Source organism: Lampetra fluviatilis, chromosome 54 (assembly GCF_964198595.1).
Source record: "Lampetra fluviatilis chromosome 54, kcLamFluv1.1, whole genome shotgun sequence".
In the NCBI taxonomy this organism is placed as follows: domain Eukaryota; kingdom Metazoa; phylum Chordata; class Hyperoartia; order Petromyzontiformes; family Petromyzontidae; genus Lampetra; species Lampetra fluviatilis.
Genome location: NC_136328.1, coordinates 759018 through 782149, shown reverse-complemented (window position 1 = coordinate 782149; position 23132 = coordinate 759018). Strand labels below are relative to the sequence as shown.

Sequence of the window (23132 nt, the reverse complement as noted above, 5' to 3'; positions counted from 1 at the left end):
AGTGCCAGCAGAGTGCCGGTAACAATCAGCGTCAGCCCGGTGACTCGGTGGCTTCGGGGAGACGAGGCGCTCCACGTGCAGCGCTGCTGACACGTGGAGCTCGTTCCTGTGGTGCGAATTAATGAACGGGGCGGGGGGGGGGTCTTCGTTCACCACAAGATCGCTCCCCACGATACGATTTAAATGTTCACGGCGAGACGATGATCGCGAGAGAACAGTCCCCTCAACACGCACGACGACAACAGCTCACCACCATGGACTGACAAGAACAGACATATCACATCGGCGACGTTTCGGGCAGTGGACCCTTCTTCATGGCACATCAACAGAGAGGCCAGGGAGAGGCGATAAGGGTTGGAGGCTGAAGTTAGCACCATGGGGCCTGATGGAAATATTTGTTTTATGGTGGCCAGTTTTTAAGTAGGCAATTTAATGAGCTATACATCATCATGGCTATCGAGTGAAAGACAACCCCCTTCAACAATCAAAAGTACCACTGCAAAGTCAACTCCCAACACGGCGGCAGGAATTTGACTGCCATGCAGTGGCGTGGCAGAGAAGTCTGGGGACTGAGACGTGGAGTCGGGGAGCTATGAGACTCATTCCTGGGCCCCATCACCATATCAATTAAAAAACACATCATTGCCATGCATTTCTGAGGTAAATCGTTGATAAATAACTGTATTGAGAATTAATTTATGATTATTTATTATTTGTTTTCTAACTAACAAATAAATTATCAGGAAATATTTTTTTGAACCGGGTCCTCTGGTTTTTTCCTGCATCATTTAGAATGGACATCACATGTTTAGAGCATTTTTGGCTGCTATAAATGTCCACGTGATCAGTGACTTCATTCAGCTATCATTGGTGAAGATCCTGGTCGCTACTGAAAAGGAGCTATGAAGCTCATTGGGGCCTTACCAGGTCAAATAAAAAATAGATGTGGTGTGAACTTCCGCGAGTTTCTCCCTAGCAACCCAGCCAGGAATTGATAAGGCAGAGGCAGAGTGGATCATGCAGAATGGGATTCTCTGAAGTGGCCACGGCTGCCCGGGGTGACAGTTGTCCCCTCTGCGCTGGCCAATCGATCGATGTGGAGCCCCGCGGAACGACTTTGTGGGATTTTCTGCATCGGCGAGCTCGGGGAGCGCGAGCCACGCTCCAAACCCACGTGACGTGACCCAACGTGGACCCGGCCCCTACGACCATCGCCGCACCCAGAATGCCCCCCTCGCCCCCCGCGGGGTCAGGGCGCTTCACTGCCAAAACCACCCCAGAATGCCCCCCTCGCCCCCCGCGGGGTCAGGGCGCGGGGTCAGCGACCTCCGCCACAGACGCGTTGGCGGAGGAGGAACGGCTCGCCCGCTCCCCTCCGTGGCGGAGCCACCGACACTCTCCGTGGGCATCCGGTGAACGGCTGATAATGGAAGTATACACTCGCTTCCGTCTAATAAACAATAGATTAGCATCAGTTCACACCGCTATCCGGCGTGACCAAAAACCAGAACATCCCAACACGTTCGTCAGTAACACTGCTCTAGAAATATAAAAGTATGTAAACGAGAGGTAGAGTGGGAGAGGTAGAGTGGATGAGGGAGTGGGAGAGTGGGAGAGGGAGAGTGGATGAGGGAGTGATAGAGTGATAGAGTGGTAGAGTGGGAGAGGTAGAGTGGATGAGGGAGTGGGAGAGTGGGAGAGTGGATGAGGGAGTGATAGAGTGGGAGAGTGGGAGAGGTAGAGTGGATGAGGGAGTGGGAGAGTGGGAGAGGGAGAGTGGATGAGGGAGTGATAGAGTGGGAGAGTGGGAGAGGGAGAGTGCTGATCTCGTCAAGGGGCATAAACCATCACGCTAACTCCGGTCATCCTCGCATCAGCTTGTGGCTGGCCATTCAACAAAGACGGACACTGCATCACGCGTTGTCAGATGCGCTTCTGCGGTCGTCTGGAACGCTAGTCCTTCCGATATGAGGAAGCCACTGAAGCTATGCACTTTAAAATTATCATCTCGATTTAAATTTAATTTCTTCAGAACTGCTTTTTGTGTTTAGCTCTGTTTAGTTCCCCGTACCTCTGATTAGCACGGCTGGATACGTAGGGCGCAGAAGCTCAACACACACACACACACCACTCTAGTCTGCACTCTTTCATCGGAGGAACAGCCAAACTACACCAACTCTCACCTGAAGCCCTCTCGTCGTGGCTGGCAGATCGCGACATCGGCATCTGACTCATGAATGGCATTTTTCTGGCCATCAATCGCAGAACGGACACTGCCAGCACCACGCGGGGCGTGCACGCGCACCGCGCGATGGAAATAACCCAAAATGCATCGATTGCCATCGAATATCAACTCTTAAAAATCACACAATCACATCCATCGAAACGCAAAGTGCGGCGAAAATGTCTTCATCTTTTTGTGCTGCTGCTGCTGCTGCTTTCGCGAGTCGGTCCACACGTCCCCGACCCACAACGCTGGCTCCGTGCCCCCCCCAACTCCACGTGGCCAGGACGCGGGGGGGAGGGGGTCGCTCGCACCGCGCGCGGCGGCGCTGCGACGCCGCCGCGCGTCCAGGCGCGGCTCTGCCGCCGCGTGCCCACGATGCGTCCTCCGCTCGCCCGGACGAGAGCCTTCAAACACGCGAGCGTCGCTGTTCCATCGCTCCGTCTCCACGGTGACGTCGTGATTCAGACCTCCGATCGGGCACGGTGCGGTCAATTAGTTGGGTCCTCGAAATGACCGCAGAGGGCCACCCCGCCCCCAGCCGTGACCCCCACCCCCCCCAGCTGTGACCCCCACCCCGCCCCCAGCCGTGACCCCCACCCCGCCACAGCCGTGACCCCCACCCCGCCCCCAGCCGTGACCCCCACCCCGCCACAGCCGTGACCCCCACCCCACCCCCAGCCGTGACCCCCACCCCGCCGCCCCTCCTTCCCGTGGTGCCGCTCTGCGGCTCATTGGCGGCGGCTTGCGGCGACTGTTCTGGCCGCACTCCCCGCCTGCCGCTGCCGTCACCATTCTGGACGAGCGGCCACGCTCCCTTCCAGAGAGGAGTCCTGCCCGAGCCCGTTCTACATTCACATTCACACCGCGCGTACTTAAGGCACGCCGAGGCGACGCTTATTAAACACATTAAGAACCTTAGCACAGTAACTCACCGGGGGCGGTCTACCGGCTTGCGAGTTCAAATATCGCGCTCGCCTCTCGCTGGCGAGGAGCCATCACAGGGGCAGCCACTGACACCGTGCACGGGAGGAGGTCCGCGGGGCAGCGAGTCGCCACCGGTTGAAAAGCTTTTTGCTCCATCTTCCTCCTCCCGCACACGCGCAGAGCACTGGACGAGCTCGTAGGACGAAATCCCAATGCGAAGTCACCCTCCTCCCAGCGAGTGGCGAGACCTCACTGGGGAATGACAACTGCCCAAGTGGTGGTGGGAGTGCAGTGTGTGATGTCGCCTTCTCAACCACGGCACCGCAGGCTCTGCTACCGCGGTGTGGAGAGGGCCCTCGCGGGGCCTTGCAGCTGCCTTGGTGCGGATTCGCGGTTGACGAAGATCGGTAGTGGTTGGGTGGCGTTTTGGCGGTCGGTGTAGGGGCGGTCGGTGTGTAGGAGCGGTCAGTGTGTAGGAGCGGTCGGTGTGTGGGGGCGGTCTGTGTAGGAGCGGTCAGTGTGTAGGAGCGGTCAGTGTGTGGGGGCGGTCTGTGTAGGAGCGGTTGGGCAGGTTGTTGGTCGGTGTAGGGGCGGTCAGTGTGTAGGAGCGGTCTGTGTGTGGGGGCGGTCTGTGTAGGAGCGGTTGGGCAGGTTGTTGGTCGGTGTAGGGGCGGTCAGTGTGTAGGAGCGGTGGGGGTGGTCTGTGTAGGAGCGGTTGGGCAGGTTGTTGGTCGGTGTAGGGGCGGTCAGTGTGTAGGAGCGGTCTGTGTGTGGGGGCGGTCTGTGTAGGAGCGGTTGGGCAGGGTGTTGGTCGGTGTAGGGGCGGTCAGTGTGTAGGAGCGGTGGGGGTGGTCTGTGTAGGAGCGGTTGGGCAGGTTGTTGGTCGGTGTAGGGGCGGTCAGTGTGTAGGAGCGGTCAGTGTGTGGGGGCGGTCTGTGTAGGAGCGGTTGGGCAGGTTGTTGGTCGGTGTAGGGGCGGTCAGTGTGTAGGAGCGGTCTGTGTGTGGGGGCGGTCTGTGTAGGAGCGGTTGGGCAGGTTGTTGGTCGGTGTAGGGGCGGTCAGTGTGTAGGAGCGGTGGGGGTGGTCTGTGTAGGAGCGGTTGGGCAGGTTGTTGGTCGGTGTAGGGGCGGTCAGTGTGTAGGGGTGGTTGGGCAGGTTGTTGGTCGGCGAGGCTTAGTGGTGGTGGTGACTGGGTGGGGTGTAGATTGGTTGTTCGTTGTACAGTGGAAAGGGTGGCATTCGTGTAGTCTCGTAAGCATGGTTTTGAATCCTGTAACAAGTCACACCCCCTACAATTCAGTTCCCTTTTACTATCATAGGGGCCTGGAGTGGTGGGATTCTAGGGCATCACCAGTGACATTATTTGTAAAATATATCAGCCATCAAACCACGAGATGAAGGCCTCCCCCCCTAGGCCGTCACCACCTTTCACAATCCACAGCAACTACACACGAGCCGATTTTACGGTTCCATCTCCTCTGGGGTCGTGACTCTCGCACTCTCCTCAAACATGTTCCTCTCCTTTGGCTGCCACTCCGCCGTCTGCCTCGACTGGCCGGTGCTGCGCGTTACGGATCCCACAGCACAACCCCCTCTCTGCCACTTTCCATTTCAAAAACTCCCCAATTGTTTACCCCACTGTAGCACAACGGCACTCCCCGTCATCGTCCGCGTGCACCCAAACCGAGCCCACACGCCAAACCTAAAAACAACAGGGCCCCCCCGCCTCCTGGCAGAAAACCGTAGCCCTCATTCACGGCACAATTAGTTTTTTTCTAAAACTGATTTAATGTCGGTAACCGCCAAACATTCCAATAATTCAAGACACAAGCCACACGGAGATAACGGTGTGCGGCGGCGGTCTTCTGCGCGTTTGTGTAGAGTCAGAGCGGGCATCATCAAACCGTGGCCTACTAAGTAGTAGCAGGTCAATCTGTCCGTGCGAGGCAAGGAGGGAGCTCGTTGGGCCCAAGTGGCAGCAAGGGCTGAAAATAAAACGAGCGTGGCCGATTAAGCGTCAAGTATAATTGGGTATCATCCCAGAATGAAGAGAGCTGTGAAGTCAACTTTATTCAGTGCTTTTGCCAGCATTTGCCAATGCGACGGGGGAAATGGGGGGAGGACGGCGGGCAAGGGAACGACGAAATAAAATAAGCCAAAATAAAATGACAACTTCCAACATTCGTAAATTTTTGTCATTTTCGTTTTCGCTTTATCTTAAACTTTCGGGTAAAACATTTGACTGCTCATCTGCCCATATCAAGCCAATTGGAAACGCTTTCTAAGCAGCCTCTCCTCATTACACTTGCAAACGTCACTTCATTGGCAATTGGAAATCACCTTTATAAGTCGTCTAAACCAGTTTGACAAAACATGTTCATGCAGCCACAAGTCTTCCTTGCAAAGTTCGGGGGTCAGAAAGAACACACACAGTGGTAATAATTGGCACCCGTGGTCGCTATCGCCAAAGTCGGTCGGGTCAGACTGCGGCGCAGCTCAAGTCTGCAGAGGCGTCGTCCTTCTGCCACGAGAGCGCGTGGTACCAAGCGCACCGCGTGTGCGACCCTCATTTCGTACGTTTAGTTTTCCTTTCAAGGTTCGTTAAGCGTCAACAGCTGCGATCACGTAAGGGGGCACACGCGTGCACCGCGATAAGATTGGGCCGGATATCAGGTTGGGGGGGGGTTAGCGGATCGCGAGCGGATCGCGAGCGGATCGCGAGCGGATCGCGAGCGGATCGCGAGCGGATCGCGAGCGGATCGCGAGCGGATCGCGAGCGGATCGCGAGCGGATCGCGAGCGGATCGCGAGCGGGCGAGCAGAGCAAGGCGTAGCCGAGACATGGCAGGGAATGCTGGGGCCGGCACGAGAGAAGGCGGAGAGAAGGCGACAAGCGGGGAAGACGGAGGAGGATAAAGGTTTTCAGGCGGAGGTGGAGCGGCACTGGAGGTGGAGCGGCGCTGGTGGTGGGTGGTGGGTGGTGGGGGCGGGAGGCGCGGTGTGGGGAGCCCCCGATTCAGGTGCCGAAGTTGTGCAGCGCTAGCCTGAAGACGTCGTTGGTGCACACCCAGGTGTTGTTGATGTTCTTGAGGAGAAACACCTGGTGGAACCCCATTACCTGGTCATCATCCGCCTGCACAAAAACACACGGCACCCGGAGGAGGTTAAGGCACGGCACTACAGGAGCGGAAAACACAAATGGACGCGGTGTGCGAGCACAAATATATATAAAGATCACAACCAACGTCGTTAATATATATGGGAGGCTAACGTTTCACACAATGGTCCTCATGCAGCGCAGCAGAGGGGCCACGTGTCAACGCGCCAGTCTCTCTCTATACATCTCAGTAGAAGCCAGAGATGAGCACGGCCCCTCAAGAGCAAAGCCACGTGTTCTTGTATCCAAGTGGTGTCCTTGTATCAGAAGTTTCCCTTCAGCCACGGGCCCAACAGTGTCACGTAAGCGTGCGTTGCTTCCATTGGTGCTCATACAAGCTGTGCTTATAGCCAGCTTCTACTCCGTACATGGCTTCTGTTACAAGGCAGCAGTATCATGACGTACACAAGGGTTGGGGGCGAGCATTGGAAGTGAACAACTGGACAAGCCGGCTCGTGCACATTTGAAATCGGCTCAAACCGGGCACGAGACCACGTCACCCATCTTTGTAGGCCGACCCCGATTCGGAGGCGGAGATTCCATATTCCCATGGCAGGTGGCGGTCTATCCAAGCGATGATCTCCGTTGACTTTGCACAAAGGGTTGCTTATTTTATTAACCCTGAAAGACGAATATGACGATGATGATGTCGGACTGAACCGATCCCCGCCCAGGATTCATTTTCAAACCGTACCGATTTTGCCATTCGAGCGTTCACCCACAGCGCCACCAACTGGTCGGGCAGGCAGACGAAGACGACAGCCAAGAGCCGCATCAGAGTTCGGAGTTCCGGCTCAAACTCCGGAGCGACTGCGCTTGTTAATGAATGACGCCACAATGCGTGCACAAGTAGAGTGGTGTCAGCCGCACGCACGCACGCACGAGAATATATCTAAAAGTGTATCCGTGACCTGTGCTCGACGACTAAAATAGACAATGGGAAATAAGTTATTCGAAAGATCTGAAACTTGTTACGTGACGTTACCACGAATGAGCACGTGATTCGCTACAGTGGAAGAGACGAGGGCGGCTACCATCTTCCCTCGGGGAAGTGAAATAAGCGACAGGCCGGCCCCCTCTCAAGCACAACAACAGCACCACTGGCCAAGTCGACCGAGACCATCACAAGGCAGCATCCGCTACGGACAACTATGGGAGAGGATCACCGGGGTTAGTCGCACACAGCACACGGAGGCAATGCACTGGCAGCCAGGAAGTGGGCGAAGACCCGGGTCCTTACGTGGAGGAAGGGAGGGAAGGAAGAGGCAGCAGGGCGGCACCTCTTCTACCCGAAGTTGTGCAGCGCTAGCCTGAACACCTCGTTGGTGCACACCCAGGCACTGTTAACGTTTTTCAAGAGGAACGTTTGGTGGAACCCTAGGACCTGGTCGTCGTCTGCCTGAGCAGAGAGGGCCGAGGGAGAGGGTGCGCACATTGAGTCCGGCGGCCAGGGCACGGGAGGGAGCGTCGAGGCTGGGCCCGCACGCAACGCTGGGCCGAGCACATCTCTGCGTGGGCGGCAGGCTGGCAGCGCAGTGGTAACACTTGCGCCTCGTAGCAACAAAAGTGCCTGGGTTTGATTTCCGACTTGGGCACATTGCTGGTCTAGTTCAGTGATTTTTTTTACAACATTTATCTTCCGCACCCGTGAGCATTCTCCAGTTTTCTGGTGTCCTTTTGCACGCAAAAAAAACATTCGATCACGAATAATGTCCGACGTTTCACCCTGTGTGCTGGGAGCCTCTTCAGGAAATGAACTGAGCAGCACATCCTCTCCCTCAAATCACATAGGGCTGCTGCTGGCGTTGCTGGTGTAGAGATCCAGCAACACACAACCGAGGAAGAAGTGAGCAGTTCAGTTAATTTCCTTATGTAGCTGCCAGCACGTGGAGCAAAACGTCAGACATCACGCGGAACAACCGCGAAAAAATACGAAGCGGTGTTCATTCACCAAGTAATTTTCGAAGGTGCTGCAAGGGACCCTTCTCTTGACCGTCTTCCAAGGTCAAGTAAAACACGTTGATATTGTTGTCCCCACTACTCCACAAAGCGTGGGGTGGAGCTCATCTCGGATGACAGCCCCGGAGCGAGTGGTGGGGATTCTGGGTGCCGATGGGCGACGCCAGTCAACCAGCGTTGGCGTTCAAAGCGGTAACCACACGCAATTTACCAACACGAGAGTAAATAGAGGCCGAGCCAACCCCCAACTGAGCTTTCAACATCACCACGCTGAGATTGTGAGCGCCCACTGCTCCATGGACTCGGTGACCTGATTTGTATTCCTAACCACGAACAACATCCGTGGCGAGTGGTATCTGCACGAACCCACGTAGCACCACCCCACCCCGCAGCCCCGCAGCCTTTAACAACCCAGCGTGCAAGACGGTCACCCATCATCCGGGCACTATCCAGCCTCAACTCAGCTCTGCCTCCGAGACCTGACGAGGTGGGGCACGTTCCAGATGATACGGTCTTGGGCACACGAACGGCGTGAGCTCTGCGAGCGGCGTCGGCGTGATGCTGCCTCGCCCCGACACCTGCCCGCACTTGCGTTCACGCTGCACGCATGGTTTGTGAAAGCGCACTGCGCATGCCAATGTGTCTATGCCTTCCAAGGTAATCTATGCACATTTTATTAAGACCGTACAAAGTGATCTTCCCTTGATATGCTGCATATTGGCACGTGAACTTAGTAGGGTGGATGGCCTGAAGCTGGGACTGTGTAGTCTGGTAGATGGCTCTGCGGTTCTCTGTGTATAAGTTCAGCCAATTAGTGTTTATACATGTCTGAGAAATCCGCAGCACACGGAAAACACCCACCCATGCGAGGGGGTAACACTTTCCCATAAAGGGACAGGTGGAGATGAGTCCACACTTTGGTGAGCCGCCTTTTCCTTGCGAGCCAGGGTATGGCTCCTCGACGCCCCACCACTCACGGGGTAAAGAGTTTCTCAACATTTGTGCGGTGATCCACCAACTCCCTCACTGCCTCCAGTGCCGGACTACGGGCGTCGTGGACGGTGCCGGCTACGCTGCACTACCGTGGACGGTGCTGGCTACGTGGCACTACCGTGGAGGGTGCCAGCTACGCTGCACTACCGTGGACGGTGCCGGCTACGCTGCACTACCGTGGACGGTGCTGGCTACGTGGCACTACCGTGGAGGGTGCCGGCTATGCTGCACTACCGTGGATGGTGCCGGCTACGCTACACTACCGTGGACGGTGCTGGCTATGCTGCACTACCGTGGACGGTGCTGGCTAACGCTGCACTACCGTGGACGGTGCTGGCTAACGCTGTACTACCGTGGACGGTGCTGGCTAACGCTGCACTACCGTGGACGGTGCTGGCTAACGCTGCACTACCGTGGACGGTGCTGGCTAACGCTGCACTACCGTGGACGGTGCTGGCTATGCTGCACTACCGTGGACGGTGCTGGCTATGCTGCACTACCGTGGACGGTGCTGGCTATGCTGCACTACCGTGGACGGTGCTGGCTATGCTGCACTACCGTGGACAGTGCTGGCTATGCTGCACTACCGTGAAGGGTGCTGGCTACGCTGCACTACCGTGGACGGTGCTGGCTATGCTGCACTACCGTGGAGGGTGCTGGCTATGCTGCACTACCCTGGACGGTGCTGGCTATGCTGCACTACCGTGGACGGTGAGGCCTCACCAGCCATCAGGGAGCTGCACACTAAGTTTTGCTTTACCCAACGTTTCTGCCACAGAAGTCAACCTTCACCACTCGAGGGGTTGCCCCACTGCTTACATGGCGTCACAAGTGGAGGTCTCTACGTACACAGTTCCAGCTGGAACGTCGACCAATCATAGCAGTTCACCACGGTGGACATGACGCGAGACAGGGTCAAGTGATGCAAGGGGACCATCTGTAGCTCTTGAGAGCCACGCTCTCATCCAGTTAGGACAGAGCTGGAGGCAACTCCCTCCGCTGTGCGAGTTCTACAATCGTACGCACGAGATCTCCAAAGATATTTTTTGTTTACAACACTTCGTCAATCCAATGCTGGACTAAGGCCTCCTCCACTCCCAACCTGCTGCGTCAGTCGTGGAGGTTGTTCGACCATACTTCACCATGCTGGTCATCAATGCGGGTTGATGGAGCGGGTCGGAACCCAGCACCTGCTCGGATATCACTCGACGCCGATTTTAGCCGTGGACGGGAAAACAAATGCGGGTCACCCCAATTTCATAGTGCAGCACGCGAACTAGCGTGCAACTGTTCCACCGCCACTACCACCAAGACGGTTACCCAGTGGAAAAGCGACAGACACACGCTGGCCCAAAGAGCCAGCAAAGTAGGCAGGTGGGGGCAAGACGTGACAAACCTGCGTGCGCGTTCCACTGCTTACCTTGAGCTGACCCACGACCATACTGAGAATGCAGCTGTCTGGTGTAGGCTGGTGGTCTTGTGCTGTGATGCTGTGCGCTATTTTCGTGAACCGCAGACTCTGCAGGAGCAGCACACGCAACACACGCACAGATTCACGCGCGTGAGCAAGGGCAAAGGTGAAACTAGGCGCGTCGGTTGCAAACCGCACGGCGCTGGCGATTAGGACCTTGAATGCAGCCGTTGTGGCAAGGTTTTGGGTTAGCCCGTGCACAAGCACGTGTAGGAGACCTTTTGTCGATCCACTGCTGGATGTGGACCTCCCCATGCCGTGTGGGTCGTGCAGGGGTGTATTTGACCCTACTTCCCAATGCATCTTTCACCGTTGTTTTTGTGGTCAAACTCCCGATTTCCGAACCTGCTACATGAACAGCTCAAAGTCTCGTTTGAGCAAAATGTCGTCGTAAGTTGACATTAAATTCAGTCGTGAAAATTCGGAAGTTACCGGCGAGGATCTTCACCGGTCAAAATTTTCACAATCCAATGGCAGTGTCATTAAGAGTATCTCTGTAAGCGTGACAATCCAGTGGTCCATGGATTAATTTAAATTATTTTTACATAAAACTACCACCTGACCCAAAGACAAAAACGGAACACCGGATGGGCCACGGCAGGCCCTACACGTTACGTACGAAACACGAACCGGGTAACGTACACCACATTTACGCTCCGTTTGTTGTACAATGGTAGTGCGGTGCGTTCGCCGCGCTGCCCAATCAACAGTAGCAACGACGGCGACGACGACAACGAGCAGTGCAGCAAGAAAGAGGGGAGGTCGAGGAGGAGGATTACCGTGAGCTTCTGCATTATGGCTGCCTTTCCCTGAAACTGTTCCCCTTCCCAGGATAAGCAGGATGCATCGATCTGTGGGCACGCACGCGGGAACACAGCGGGGAAAACGACACCGCACACAAACGCATCACAGCCGTGCATTCACCCAGCGTGACCCCCCCGCCCCACCTTGTCGTCGTTGGAGCTGGGGCGGTTAAGTCGATGGAGTCGATTATCCAACTGAAGATTATAAACAACTTTTTTTGCGGTAAATTACCTGAGCCCCTTTGTTATCCAGGACTCCCGAAGGAGGGAAACCCCCGACAAGCCACGCCCAGTGTGACGACAGATACGACAATGGCATCACCAAGACTCCGCCCATCACCTCCCGTCCAGCGGCCCCACATGAGAAGAGGCGAGATGTTTTTGTACCTATTTTTACGTCCGATTTGTTGTCAGGAAATGGAACCGAAAATCGGTAATCAATTACTTAAGGGACAGCGCCAGCTCTTGCAATGATCACGGCTAGGATGATATAGCAATGATCACAGCGGGAATATTATAACAATGATCACAGTTAGAATGATATAACAATGATCATGGCTAGAATGCTAGAGCAATGAATGCATTCACACTGGGTGAGAAGAACAAGAAATTACCGTCCAACTATGCCAAAAACTGCTCCAAAAATCACTAGAATGGATTTTTTAAAAATATATTTATAAAATAAGTTTTTTGAGACCAGAATAATTATGCAAGCGTCTTATTTTAAATGAATAAATGCACTTAGAACACGGCGCTGGAAAACAAGGAGAAATCCCGTATATTTTTTTGGTAGTAATTTATCTCAAATGTTGACAGTAAACCCAGTGAAACGCACATTGCCAACACAATCAAAGGGCACCACAGTTGCCAGGAACCACTGCTGGAGAGGGTGCCTTGATATTGGGTGCCTTTATATTGGCCAGGAGGAATGTATCAGGAGTGAAGCATCATTTTCAAGTGATATTCTACAAACGCAACACACTTGCTCTTTTTGAGATTGATTTCCATTTAAGCGCCGTTCACATTCATTCAAAATGAAGGCAGCAGCCTCCATCGCATTGCTACATTGCTGTAATATTGCCGAACATGTATGTGCCCAAGCTCTGCAGTCTTATATATTATAAGATAAAATGTTATTTGAACCAATTCATTAATATGTTTATATGTGTGTGAAGAACCCAGAGCACCCAGAAAAAACTCACAGATTGCTTAAAAGGAAAAAAAACATTTGGTTCTTGTAGATACTTACACAGGCAGGCCATGTCATGGCTTGTCTGTTACAAGCCAGAAGCGTTTTTACAAAAAGAGAAACCGTAAAGGTGCAGCCCTGAAGTTTCTTGTTCACGCCACTGTGATTGACGAACTGCAGCGGACCCATTTATAAAGCTGGGCGAGCAAAGGCGGAGGAGAGGGAGTTAATAAATTTGCCAATGGTTTCAACTGCCGTGCCAGGAGATCAAACAGGCGAACTCTGGATTGCAAGTCCAGTGCGTTAACCATGATACCAGGGCAGCATCCTTCAAATACTTTCCCAGAATTGAGACATTCTAATCATTGCTAAGCACATTCATACAGCACTCCAATGACACAGCGCTCTCAATGGATTTTAATAAAACGTCAAGGCAGTAAAGCTTGCTATGGCATCGCACAGGACTGTGATTTTTAACGTCTATTTTTCTAATTGATTAAGCTTCAAGTGCATGTGGGGTGCCCAGGACACCCAGCCTGTCTGTGTCCACTTGTTAAGAGAGTTGCTTGTTTTTCGAGGTGGCCGGGTGGGTCAGAGGTCAGAGCGCTGAGATCCTGGGTTGTAACCCAGGCTCCCGCTTGCTATTAAACCGGTCTCACCAATGAATGCACAAAATAACCCCATCACCTTAAATTTGGTTCTGTCCTTCACTTGGCTAAATTCCAGCCCTGAGAATTAAAATATCGGTTTCTGTAAAGAGACGGCCACGACTCTCATATGTCGAGCGAGTGGGAGAGTGCTGCCCCTATTATGGAGATCTTTATTCACTGGAAATGTATTTTATTTTAACAGATATCTATTACAGCAAATGGCATGCAATGCAAAAGATCTCCGTTCAAGCGAACGCTGGCGATCGCTTCATACGTGAAGACGCACAGCCCTTCGTCAATCCACTGCTGGACGGAGACTGACCATACTTCACCACGCCGGTCGGTGTTGGTTCGGCGAAGGCACGGTGGCAAGGAAGCATAGTACAGTACAACAATAGATTTTGCTGCCCGCAAGGTAGCTTTGATTCATCTCCATTCAAGCCAACAGGAGTCACGCACAAGAGGCGCGTACGCCCAGCGTTTGTCTGTGTTAGCCGAGGCAGGCGCGGGGGGGGAACGCCAGCGAGCAGAGCGCCGGCGCGACTCACGTAGAGGGGACTCAGCAGCGAGCGGTTGAGGTCGAACTGTTGGTAGTAGTGTTGGACAAAGCCAGCGCCGATCTGCTCCCAGATGGGCTTGGCGGCCATGGCGCTCGCCCTGCAAAAGAACACACGCGGAGAGAGACCCCGCGCACGGTCACCATCGCACGGAGACGAGACGGGTCCAGCGAGGTGGCCACCGACAGCCCTTTCGTCGTACAGGAGCCGCCGGGTTGCTTTTCTGCCGCGGAAGCCGAGTCGTGCGGCTGGCACGACACGCAAAACGACCGATTCCGCTGGCACAATAGGGACGGTGAAAAAACCGACATTGCGACGTGTGACTGACTCTGCTTCGTGCCCCCTGTGGTGAGAGCGCGCGGAACTGCTATCCGGCAACAGCGCGCCAATGAACACGGTGCATCCCTGAAAATACTCGCTCACGCCACTGTTGGCAAAAGGCGGCAGTACCCACACTTTACCCCACCACACGCGATATGCCGTCTAACTCCCTCAATGCTCAACGGAACGTGGCAACGTCCGAACCATTTTTCATCTCGGTGTTTATTAATTATCTGACACTTACTGGCCACACCACGCACCCCAAAGACAAAGATCCCCGTATAGCCGTAACAGACTGTTGGGACAAGTGCTATTAGCGAGAACTTTTGGAGGCCGGAATGGTACACGAGAGGGTGGGTGGCCAGCACCACTCCCGGCAGCCTTTGTCTCTCCAGTTACGATGTTTACACACTGCACCAGGTACTCATTTGAGGCCGAGTCGACCTAGGGGAGGCCCAGGACCGGTTCAGCTAATCGTCACCGGTGATGGCCGTGAGCGGGAATCGAACTCGGGTCACCGGGTTCGTAGCGCAGCGTAGCGCTAACTGCTACACCACTCCCCACACACACACGAGAGAGACACACACACTCACGAGGGACACACTCACACACACTCACGAGGGACACACTCACACACACGAGAGACACACTCACACACACGAGAGACGCTCCACATCGCGCATTCCTCCTCTCGCATTTTCTCAACTAGATGCTGCCGCCGCGGGGCGCCACTAGCCACGCCCTCTCCACCACCAGCCACGCCCTCTCCACCACCAGCCACGCCCTCTCCACCACCAGCCACGCCCTCTCCACCACCAGCCACGCCCTCTCCACCACCAGCCACGCCCTCTCCACCACCAGCCACGCCCTCTCCACCACTAGCCACGCCTTCTCCACCACTAGCCACGCCCTCTCCACACTAACCACGCCCTCTCCACACTAACCACGCCCTCTCTACCACTAACCACGCCCTCTCTACCACTAACCACGCCCTCTCCACCACTAACCACGCCCTCTCCACCACTAGCCACGCCCTCTCTACCAGGCGAGGCTATTTCGAGCCGCCGATACAACGTGAATCCACCGTGTAAAGTTCGGCACAGGTGCTGCTTGCCGACTGTGGCTAAATAAAGGAGCCGCTGTCTGTATACATCAACGCCACTGCACCTTATGGCTTCAGACCCACGATGGGCGACGAGCGAGTGAACTGCAGTCCCAGGGTCGAGTGCAGTGGTTCTCACCCCGTGCCGCGTGCCCCCCCCTGGAGGGGTGTGGGGGGGGTGTTCAGGCTGCTGTGTGGATACCGTGCAGGAACACTCGAGATTGCGCCAAAAGGAACGTCCACGCCATGGTATGGCGACAGGACACAGTGATAATCAACGTGAAAACATTGCCTTATCAACACCAATACACACGACGACACAAATGTCTTACTCTGAGTTCACGAAGAGACATGGACATGCAATCTCTCTGTGTGTTGTTGCCTTAGAAACCTGGAGACAGGGGGGGACAGGGGGGCTTGGAGATGTTGACTAATAGACTATAAGCCTGCGCTGCTGTGTGGGAAACGCTTCGCCGCTCCTACAATTTGCACGAACGGCGAAGCTGTTAAAGGCGAAACATTATTATACAGAGCCTTACAATTAAGACAAAGGTGAAGGTTGTGCTCACCGCTCTCACCACAGGTGAGGCAGCGTGTAGGAGCCCCATTGCAGAGAGGGAAGCTTTTGTTACAGGTCACTCACGCGGGTTTCCTTCGCAACCAAATTGAATGGGAAGGCTATAATTAAGAATCGTCATTAATTAAGAATCGTCATTAATTAAGAGTCGTAATTAAGAGTTGTACAAAATGAACGAATTCACTCCCATTGAATATCGCGATCGATAAACAATGCAATGTATCGAATCAACGGGCGATTAAAGTGTTTCTGGTCCCGAAAGTCAAGACTTTTTAGTTCAAAATGACAAGAATAACACTGCTATAGTACGATTACTAATATCGCTTTTTGTACATATTACTCCGCGATTTGCAGAACAAGCACAGCACTTGCAAAGACATGTAAAATTATACAGCCGGAGAAAGTAAATAGTTGAATAGCCCACTATGAAATTTAAACTGGGAATCTGGCTGCGTGATGCTGCGTTAGAGCACTTCTCTCACGACCAGATCGTTGTGATCACCAAATCCTAGCCAAGGAGCGACCCAGGCTATCAATTCCTTTTGCAGCCAATTAAATCATTGGTTATCACTTTCTTTGCCAACCTACAATGGTTGTCCCTTAGACCCACTGGCACCCACCACGGAAACACAGCATTTCCCCCGCTAGCCCGGGGCCAACATTGGGGGATAGGAATGGTCCTCGTAGCTCGCTTGAGCAGGGAAACGCTTCGAATAGCTCCCCGATGCATTTCTGATGTGTTATCCTGAAGAACTGAAACTTGCAGTTCCTGAATAAGCTTCCAGCATGTGAAGTGAAATGTCGGACATCGTGAGGAACTACACGAGGGGCAACCTGTATAGGCCAACCGTATAAACCTATGCAGTCGTAAATTCCGAATCATCGTTAAACGTTAGGGGCAGCACTCATCTCCGTAGGTGGGCCAATGGTGGAAACAGCACATTCACTCCCACTGCAGCAGTCAGTCTATCCGTAGGACAACGGCTGTTCACTCTACGCAAAGCAGGACTTTTATTATGAACCTGGTGATGTTGAAGGTGCGGCTCAAAAGCTCTACCATTGGCCACGGAAGAAAGGCAAATGTCTACATTTTAGTAAACGTTAAGGGCTGCATTACACGGGGCTGTGTTCTACTCATGGGCGGAGGGGGGTCACGGGGGGCAAGGCCCCTCCCCCCCCAAACTGGACACCTTTATTAATTTATTTTGAGTTGTTTGCAATTTAAATTAGAAACAAATTAATTAATTGTATGCACCCGCGATTCCGAATGTGAGGGACAAAGCAAACACTCCCCTCCCCCCCCCAAGTATATAGAAGTCAAACTCCGCCTGCGGTTCTGCAGCATGAAGTTGCCACAGCTCGCCCACGTGCTCCGTGCCGAGGGGGAGGGGCCACCAGGAGGGGCGTGGGGGTCAGTCAGAGACACAGCAGAGCTGTGAACTGTGGCCCTGATGGATTGTTCTTCAACACGCCGAGGTTTGCGAAGGCAAATTTACGGTTAAAAAAAGAGATAAAGGCGCAGCCGTGAAATTTCTGGCTCAAATCACCGCTCGCAGAAGGGCCTCCACCAGACGTCGCTTTCTAAGAGAGCCGACGGCAGGTCGTACGTGATGAGGCCACGTGTGGGTTCTAAGCTCTTCCAAGACATCGAGCCCGTGTGGAAGAGTAGGCCAAAAACTCCCCCTCCAGTAGAGGTCTTTATGCCAGCAGTGTTGTGAACAATCCATTGCAGGGATGCATCTTTACTGACATATACCATGGCACTGAGAAAGCTACAGGCCACACACGCTGCTGATCAAACTGAAGAATCTAACCTGGTACAATATTTTTCAAATTCTGCTGCAATAACATTAATTCATAAGGACTTTTGGTTGATGGAACATTATTTAATTTACATCATGGGACTTTGCCAGTACCAAAATATGATAATTGGTTTTACCCTTTTTTCTGGAAACAAAGCAGGTGTTAAGATGTTAAAACACCAAACTGAAACCTTTTACAAGGAATCATGTCTGCAATAACCACAATACTTGTGGTCAGAATGCAAACAAAAAACGTACTCTGATAATATATGCATTGCCTATCAGTTTCAAGGACAATGCATATATTATCAGAGTACGTTTTTTGTTTGCATTCTGACCACAAGTTGTGGTTAAACGCAAACAGGATTCCTTGTAAAAGGTTTCAGCTTGGTGTTTTAACATCTTTACACCTGTTTTGTCGCCAGAAAAAAGGGGAAAACCTATTCTCATGATTTAATTAATTAACATCGTCAACAATGTAAGCGTCGTTAAAACCCACCCTGGGTTTTGTGTTTATGACCTTTGAAACGTTAAGTTCTTAGTTTTAATCCCGTAATTCATTTTAAAATGCTTGACTGTGATTAAAAGCTACACATAAGCACGCCAACATGTTCTAAATTTCAAAACAGCAAAGTCATCCCGCAATGGCACGTCACTGACCCTTCCAGCTATTCAAGTACTCAAACTCGACCTTTGAAGAGGACAGGAAACGCCGTACATACAATATTATACATTGAAAATAATTTCACACTTAAGCTCACTGGCTGCTGTAACAACGTAATATTAAATGCCACCTTGCAAGTCGATTATTGCCATCGGCAAAATGAGAACGTCCAGAATGCACGCGGCCATGCATTGCTGTGGTCAGGATACTCCGACTCACAATCGGAAGGCTGCGGAGTTAAAATTATGGTCTGGGGAAGACTCGGCCCATCATCTTACAAGGGTCCATAAAATGGGTTCTACTTTGTGTGAGGCAGAGATTTTTGTCTTAAGTTGATAAATTCGACTGAAACAGAAGTGAATTTCGATTATTGTCTCAAGAGACACATAGGTGACAGTGTTTAATTCGCCTTCTAGCAAGGAGGAACTTTAAAGTAACGTAAAATTATGATCGAATGTGATGTCATAGTCTGCTGGATGAAGGCCTCCTCTCAGGCCATTGGCATCTCTCGCGGACTTGGTGATACAATCCATCGAGCTCTTCCTACATACGTGCCGATTTCAGTTTCATTGTTGCAGTGGTCAACCGCTCTAGCGCATTCCCTGCTTGTGATGCCATTCCATCGTTAGTCTCGACCACCGGCCATCATCCCCCTTCCACCAACGTGTCCTGCGCAGAGCCCACTTTTACGTGACGTCCTTAACCTGCGTAAGTTCCAAGGTACTTATAATACAGTAATACCAGTGTCTAGGCAACCAGGTCGGACTCTCTTACAATGTGAATCAGTGAATGCCAATGGGCTCTCTTATGGTTAAATTAAGGAAATAGAATTCGCAAATGACTGTACTACACACAAGGCTATACCATTCTACGCAGTTTTCCCACCATAAAACCACAACTGCCTGCATACAGCGTTGACGTACACATACACCCCACAGTACAGCTGACATCACAACACAGGTGTGATCAACGTCTCTTAATGCCCGTGACCAAATCACTCGGAATGCACCCGATCCCGTCAGATCCTAGAAGCTAAGCGAAGTTGAGCCTGGACAGTACAATCGGGTTGTCATAAGGCTATGGGTCCTACGTGATGGCCAGCAAAGGGCAGTGCAAAAAGTTCCATTGTTGTACTGTACTCTGATGCCCCCCACGTTTATGCTACCCGCCTTCACCAACCTACTCAGAGAAGTGTGGTGAAATATGGTGGAAAAAAACACACTCATGGCCCGCACGGTATGTGAATGTCCTCATCCAGCGGTGTATGGACAAGAGTGGGCTGTGTGTGTACACGTGGTGAGGCTGTGTGTGTACACTTGGTGTTAGTGCAGCATTCCCTCGCGCAGGACTGTAGTCAGTCAGTACGTTGTGGCTACGTCTGCTATTGCAACCCCACCCTGCTGTTCACGCCATCGCTCTGTGGTGGTGCAGTGTCAGGATTAAGCCTGCTGCTGCTGCTGCACGAGGCGCTTACTTGACAAAACAAAGCAGTAATTGTATTGTTATCACTTGCTATTTCTGTGCCATTTTCGAGTTGAAATTGACGCATTCATATTCGACTCAGAATAAAGCTGCATTTAGCCGCAACTGCTCAACTGTACGAAAACCATTTGAGCATGTTCACTCTCACCCCTAACGCCCGCACATGCACACACCACCACCTTGCGTCAACCCACTGCTGAATGAGGGCCTCCCTATGCCGTGCGGGTCGTGAGGAATATTTGACCATACTTCACCATGCTGGTGTACGTGTGGGTTGGTGAAGACAGGGAATAGATGTGGGTGCACAGAAATGCAGTTAAACTATAAAATGTTCAACACTGCCTTCTGGCTGGCCACAATGTAGCCCCATAGCAGGCTATATACAACACGTGTGTTACACATGGTTGGTAGTGCACCCAAGCACTTTGCTTGGATGCAAACGAGCCATACCATGGATATTCCACGCCCAGAATTGGGTTCAGATTTTAAAAAATACTATTGATATTTATGGCAGTCCTAATCAAAATCCCCCCAAGCTCATCGTAATTCCACATTTCCATGACAGGGAAAATAATACTTAAAAGGAGTAAATCTAACACGTAAATCAATTATGAATCACAACAATCACCGTTCACACAACAGTCACCCAGCACCTGCATATGAACGGAGTTCATCACTCCATCTCCAGTCCTCTCGGATGCCCTGCACTTAATATGAAACAGAATATCATTACTGGATAAAAAATATATATGTCGGATGTTATTGTTTAATGCGGATTGATCGCCGTAGATAAATTACATAACTGCGTTTAAATTGAATTTTCTCGCTCGAATGTGATGTTCGTTCCATTAATTATGGTTTAAAGGATCTTCGGACTGTTGTTTACATATACACTCAATGCCAAACAAAAAATATAACTGGTATACATACATTCTGGTGGGACGCAGCCAATTAGTTGAACAATATAATCCATTTGAAAACTGCAACTTGGACGTGTGGCCACAAAGCATGGCCTAAAGCGTGATTGGAATCGCAGAGAGAATGAAAGAAAAACGCCTATGCTCTTTGGTTCTTTCGGTAAAGTCACGTAGGTAGAAATAAAACAAAATAAATCACGACGTTTCGTTAGCAACACAAGCTGGTGGTAACAGCTTCTCTTCACAAGGCAGCAGACATCGCGGATATCGCGATTTTCACCGGAAGATGATGGCTTGCGTTGCTATCGAAACGTCGTGATTTATTTTGTTTTATTTCTACCTACGTGACTTTACCGAAAGAACCAAACAGTATGGATTCCTGCAGTCACGAAAGCTTCAAATCAAGATAGAAACGCCTGTGTTGGTGAACATTCGCAGGTTAATGGCATAATTCAAACTTAAGGGACTGATGGACGATGGTCGAGATTAATGCCGGGAGTGGTAGCCTCTGTTTGTCTTTCACTGCTGTAGAACAACAACAACTATCAGTTACACCGAGGTGGTCGAGACAGATAATTGCGCCGGGAGTAGCGGTGTGCGTCGCTGCCGTGATAATGCCTCATCCGTGTTGGCGAATCGGCCACTGGAGTCTTTGTGCTGCCGATTGTTCTGTGTGACCACAGCGGAAGCCAAAGAATGGGGGGGACGCGTCCGAGAGACGCGTTCCATCGCGTGGAGATGGAGCGATGAAACGAGCTCGTGTGCAGAGCAGGTGCGAGGTCGTTTACACGAGGTCGGGGGGGGGGGGCTTGGGGAGGCCTTCGCCCAGCAAGTGGATGGAGCACGACTCCAACAGCACGACGGCCTTCTTAGAGGCACACCCACACACGCCTAGAAGACACCGCAGCGACGTCACCGGAGAGCTCCTCCTGCCCAACTTTCTCCGTCTCCTAGACGCGACGCCGCGAGCCCTCGTCGCGACACTGCGACGAGACGGGGCTGTGTGGGCGCCTTTCCGGGGAGAAGCTTCAACCCGGGACCCCGGGGCGAAAGAAAGCCGGCGGCGGCTCTCCCAAACATTCCGACCAATCGCGTCCCACAACGTACATCAAAAACTTTTGGTCGCGCGTCAAGTTTACTAGAATAAATATATATATCATTGGCACGTATCGCAACAGATCACTTGTACATGGCCGGTTTCCCCTTACTCCTGCACACACACGTTCTAACACACACACACATGGCTCCCGATCCTATTCAAACCGCGTGGGCGCCCATCCCACTCACCGTCGCACCGAAACAACAGGGGCTCTTCCCAGCGGACGTTACCCGCTCGCGGCGTGCGCTCATATCATTGTAACAAGCAGAAGTGCCGAGTTGAGGAGAAGAACCTCTCGCTTACCGCGGCGCGTCCGCACTGGGCCTCGGCAAGGATTTTTGAACAGAAACCCCGAGAATGGCGGGAGCATGGATATGGGAGGGATGCCGATTGCGCGTGACGTCCTCAGCGCGCGCGCCACTATGGCGGCCATCTTGCGCAGGGCTAAACCGCGGCCTGCGGCGACCGGTACCGACGCGGGGGGGGGCGTCGCGAGCGGGTGACCAATCGGATGCGGTGGGGTGCCCCTTACCAAGATGGCTGCCGCGCACGTGGTCGGGTCGCTCCCTGACACTTTGAGGGTGGGGGGGTGATGGGGTGGCGGGGATGGGGGTCTGATTGGATCCGGTAGCGCGCATAAGCGAGGCGCGAGCCGTGCGCGCTGGCTATTGGTCGCGAGGTTGGCACGCGACGGAGCGTGTAAGCGCGCCCATTGGTTAGCGGGGGGTTTTCTTTTTTAACTGACCAATCGCATGCGTGGAAGCCGTTTTTTTTTACGACCGCCGATGTTGACTGGGAAATCTGTGGTGCGAATCGTGGCTGATGGAGAGCGTTTGCGACACGCGGGTTGCGCGTGTCGGGCGGAGGAGTCCGCGCCGCTCATCGCAACTTGCCAGCGACTCTCGCATTCTGTCGAAGGCCGGGTCACTCGCTTGCGAGAGCCTCAACGACGAACGCGATGGGAAATTCTATCGATCCGCGGTTTTGGTTTCGAGATCGATTCTTACGGCCGCTTCGCGTGGTGGAGTCGCGTGCCACGGAATCGACTGGGACGTAGTCGATGAGACGACTCCAGAGTTGAGGTTTCCCTCGCGTGAGTGGGGACCAATTCGGTGCCCTTTGTTACATTAAAGGCCACAATGTTTTCAGTTGCGTATCATTTGCATGAATTGCATTGTTTCTAAACAATTCATGAATTGCATTGTTTCTAAACAATCGATTTTGATTAATCGGGGAACT

The 23132-nt window shown here is 52.7% G+C and overlaps 1 protein-coding gene and 1 long non-coding RNA gene across 3 annotated transcripts in view; both read right to left on the bottom strand.

Moving 5' to 3' along the window:
• The window catches only part of LOC144949574 (uncharacterized), a 207398-nt gene that overhangs the window by 150827 nt on the left and 33439 nt on the right, over positions 1 to 23132 (bottom strand). The gene's annotated exons all lie outside the window — the stretch shown is intronic.
• On the bottom strand, positions 4940 to 22308 carry NUTF2 (nuclear transport factor 2). Of its 2 annotated transcripts, none has more exons than XM_078879504.1 (5): positions 22197 to 22308; positions 13921 to 14029; positions 11510 to 11581; positions 10680 to 10778; positions 4940 to 6283 (listed from the first exon to the last, which is right to left on the bottom strand). In XM_078879504.1, exons 2-5 carry the CDS (start codon positions 14017 to 14019, stop codon positions 6167 to 6169), a joined length of 387 nt encoding a protein of 128 aa, XP_078735630.1. In that variant the 5' UTR covers positions 14020 to 14029; positions 22197 to 22308; the 3' UTR covers positions 4940 to 6166. The 2 variants fall into 2 exon arrangements, with proteins under 2 accessions (XP_078735630.1, XP_078735629.1); XM_078879503.1 differs by lacking the exon at positions 22197 to 22308 and adding an exon at positions 22082 to 22166.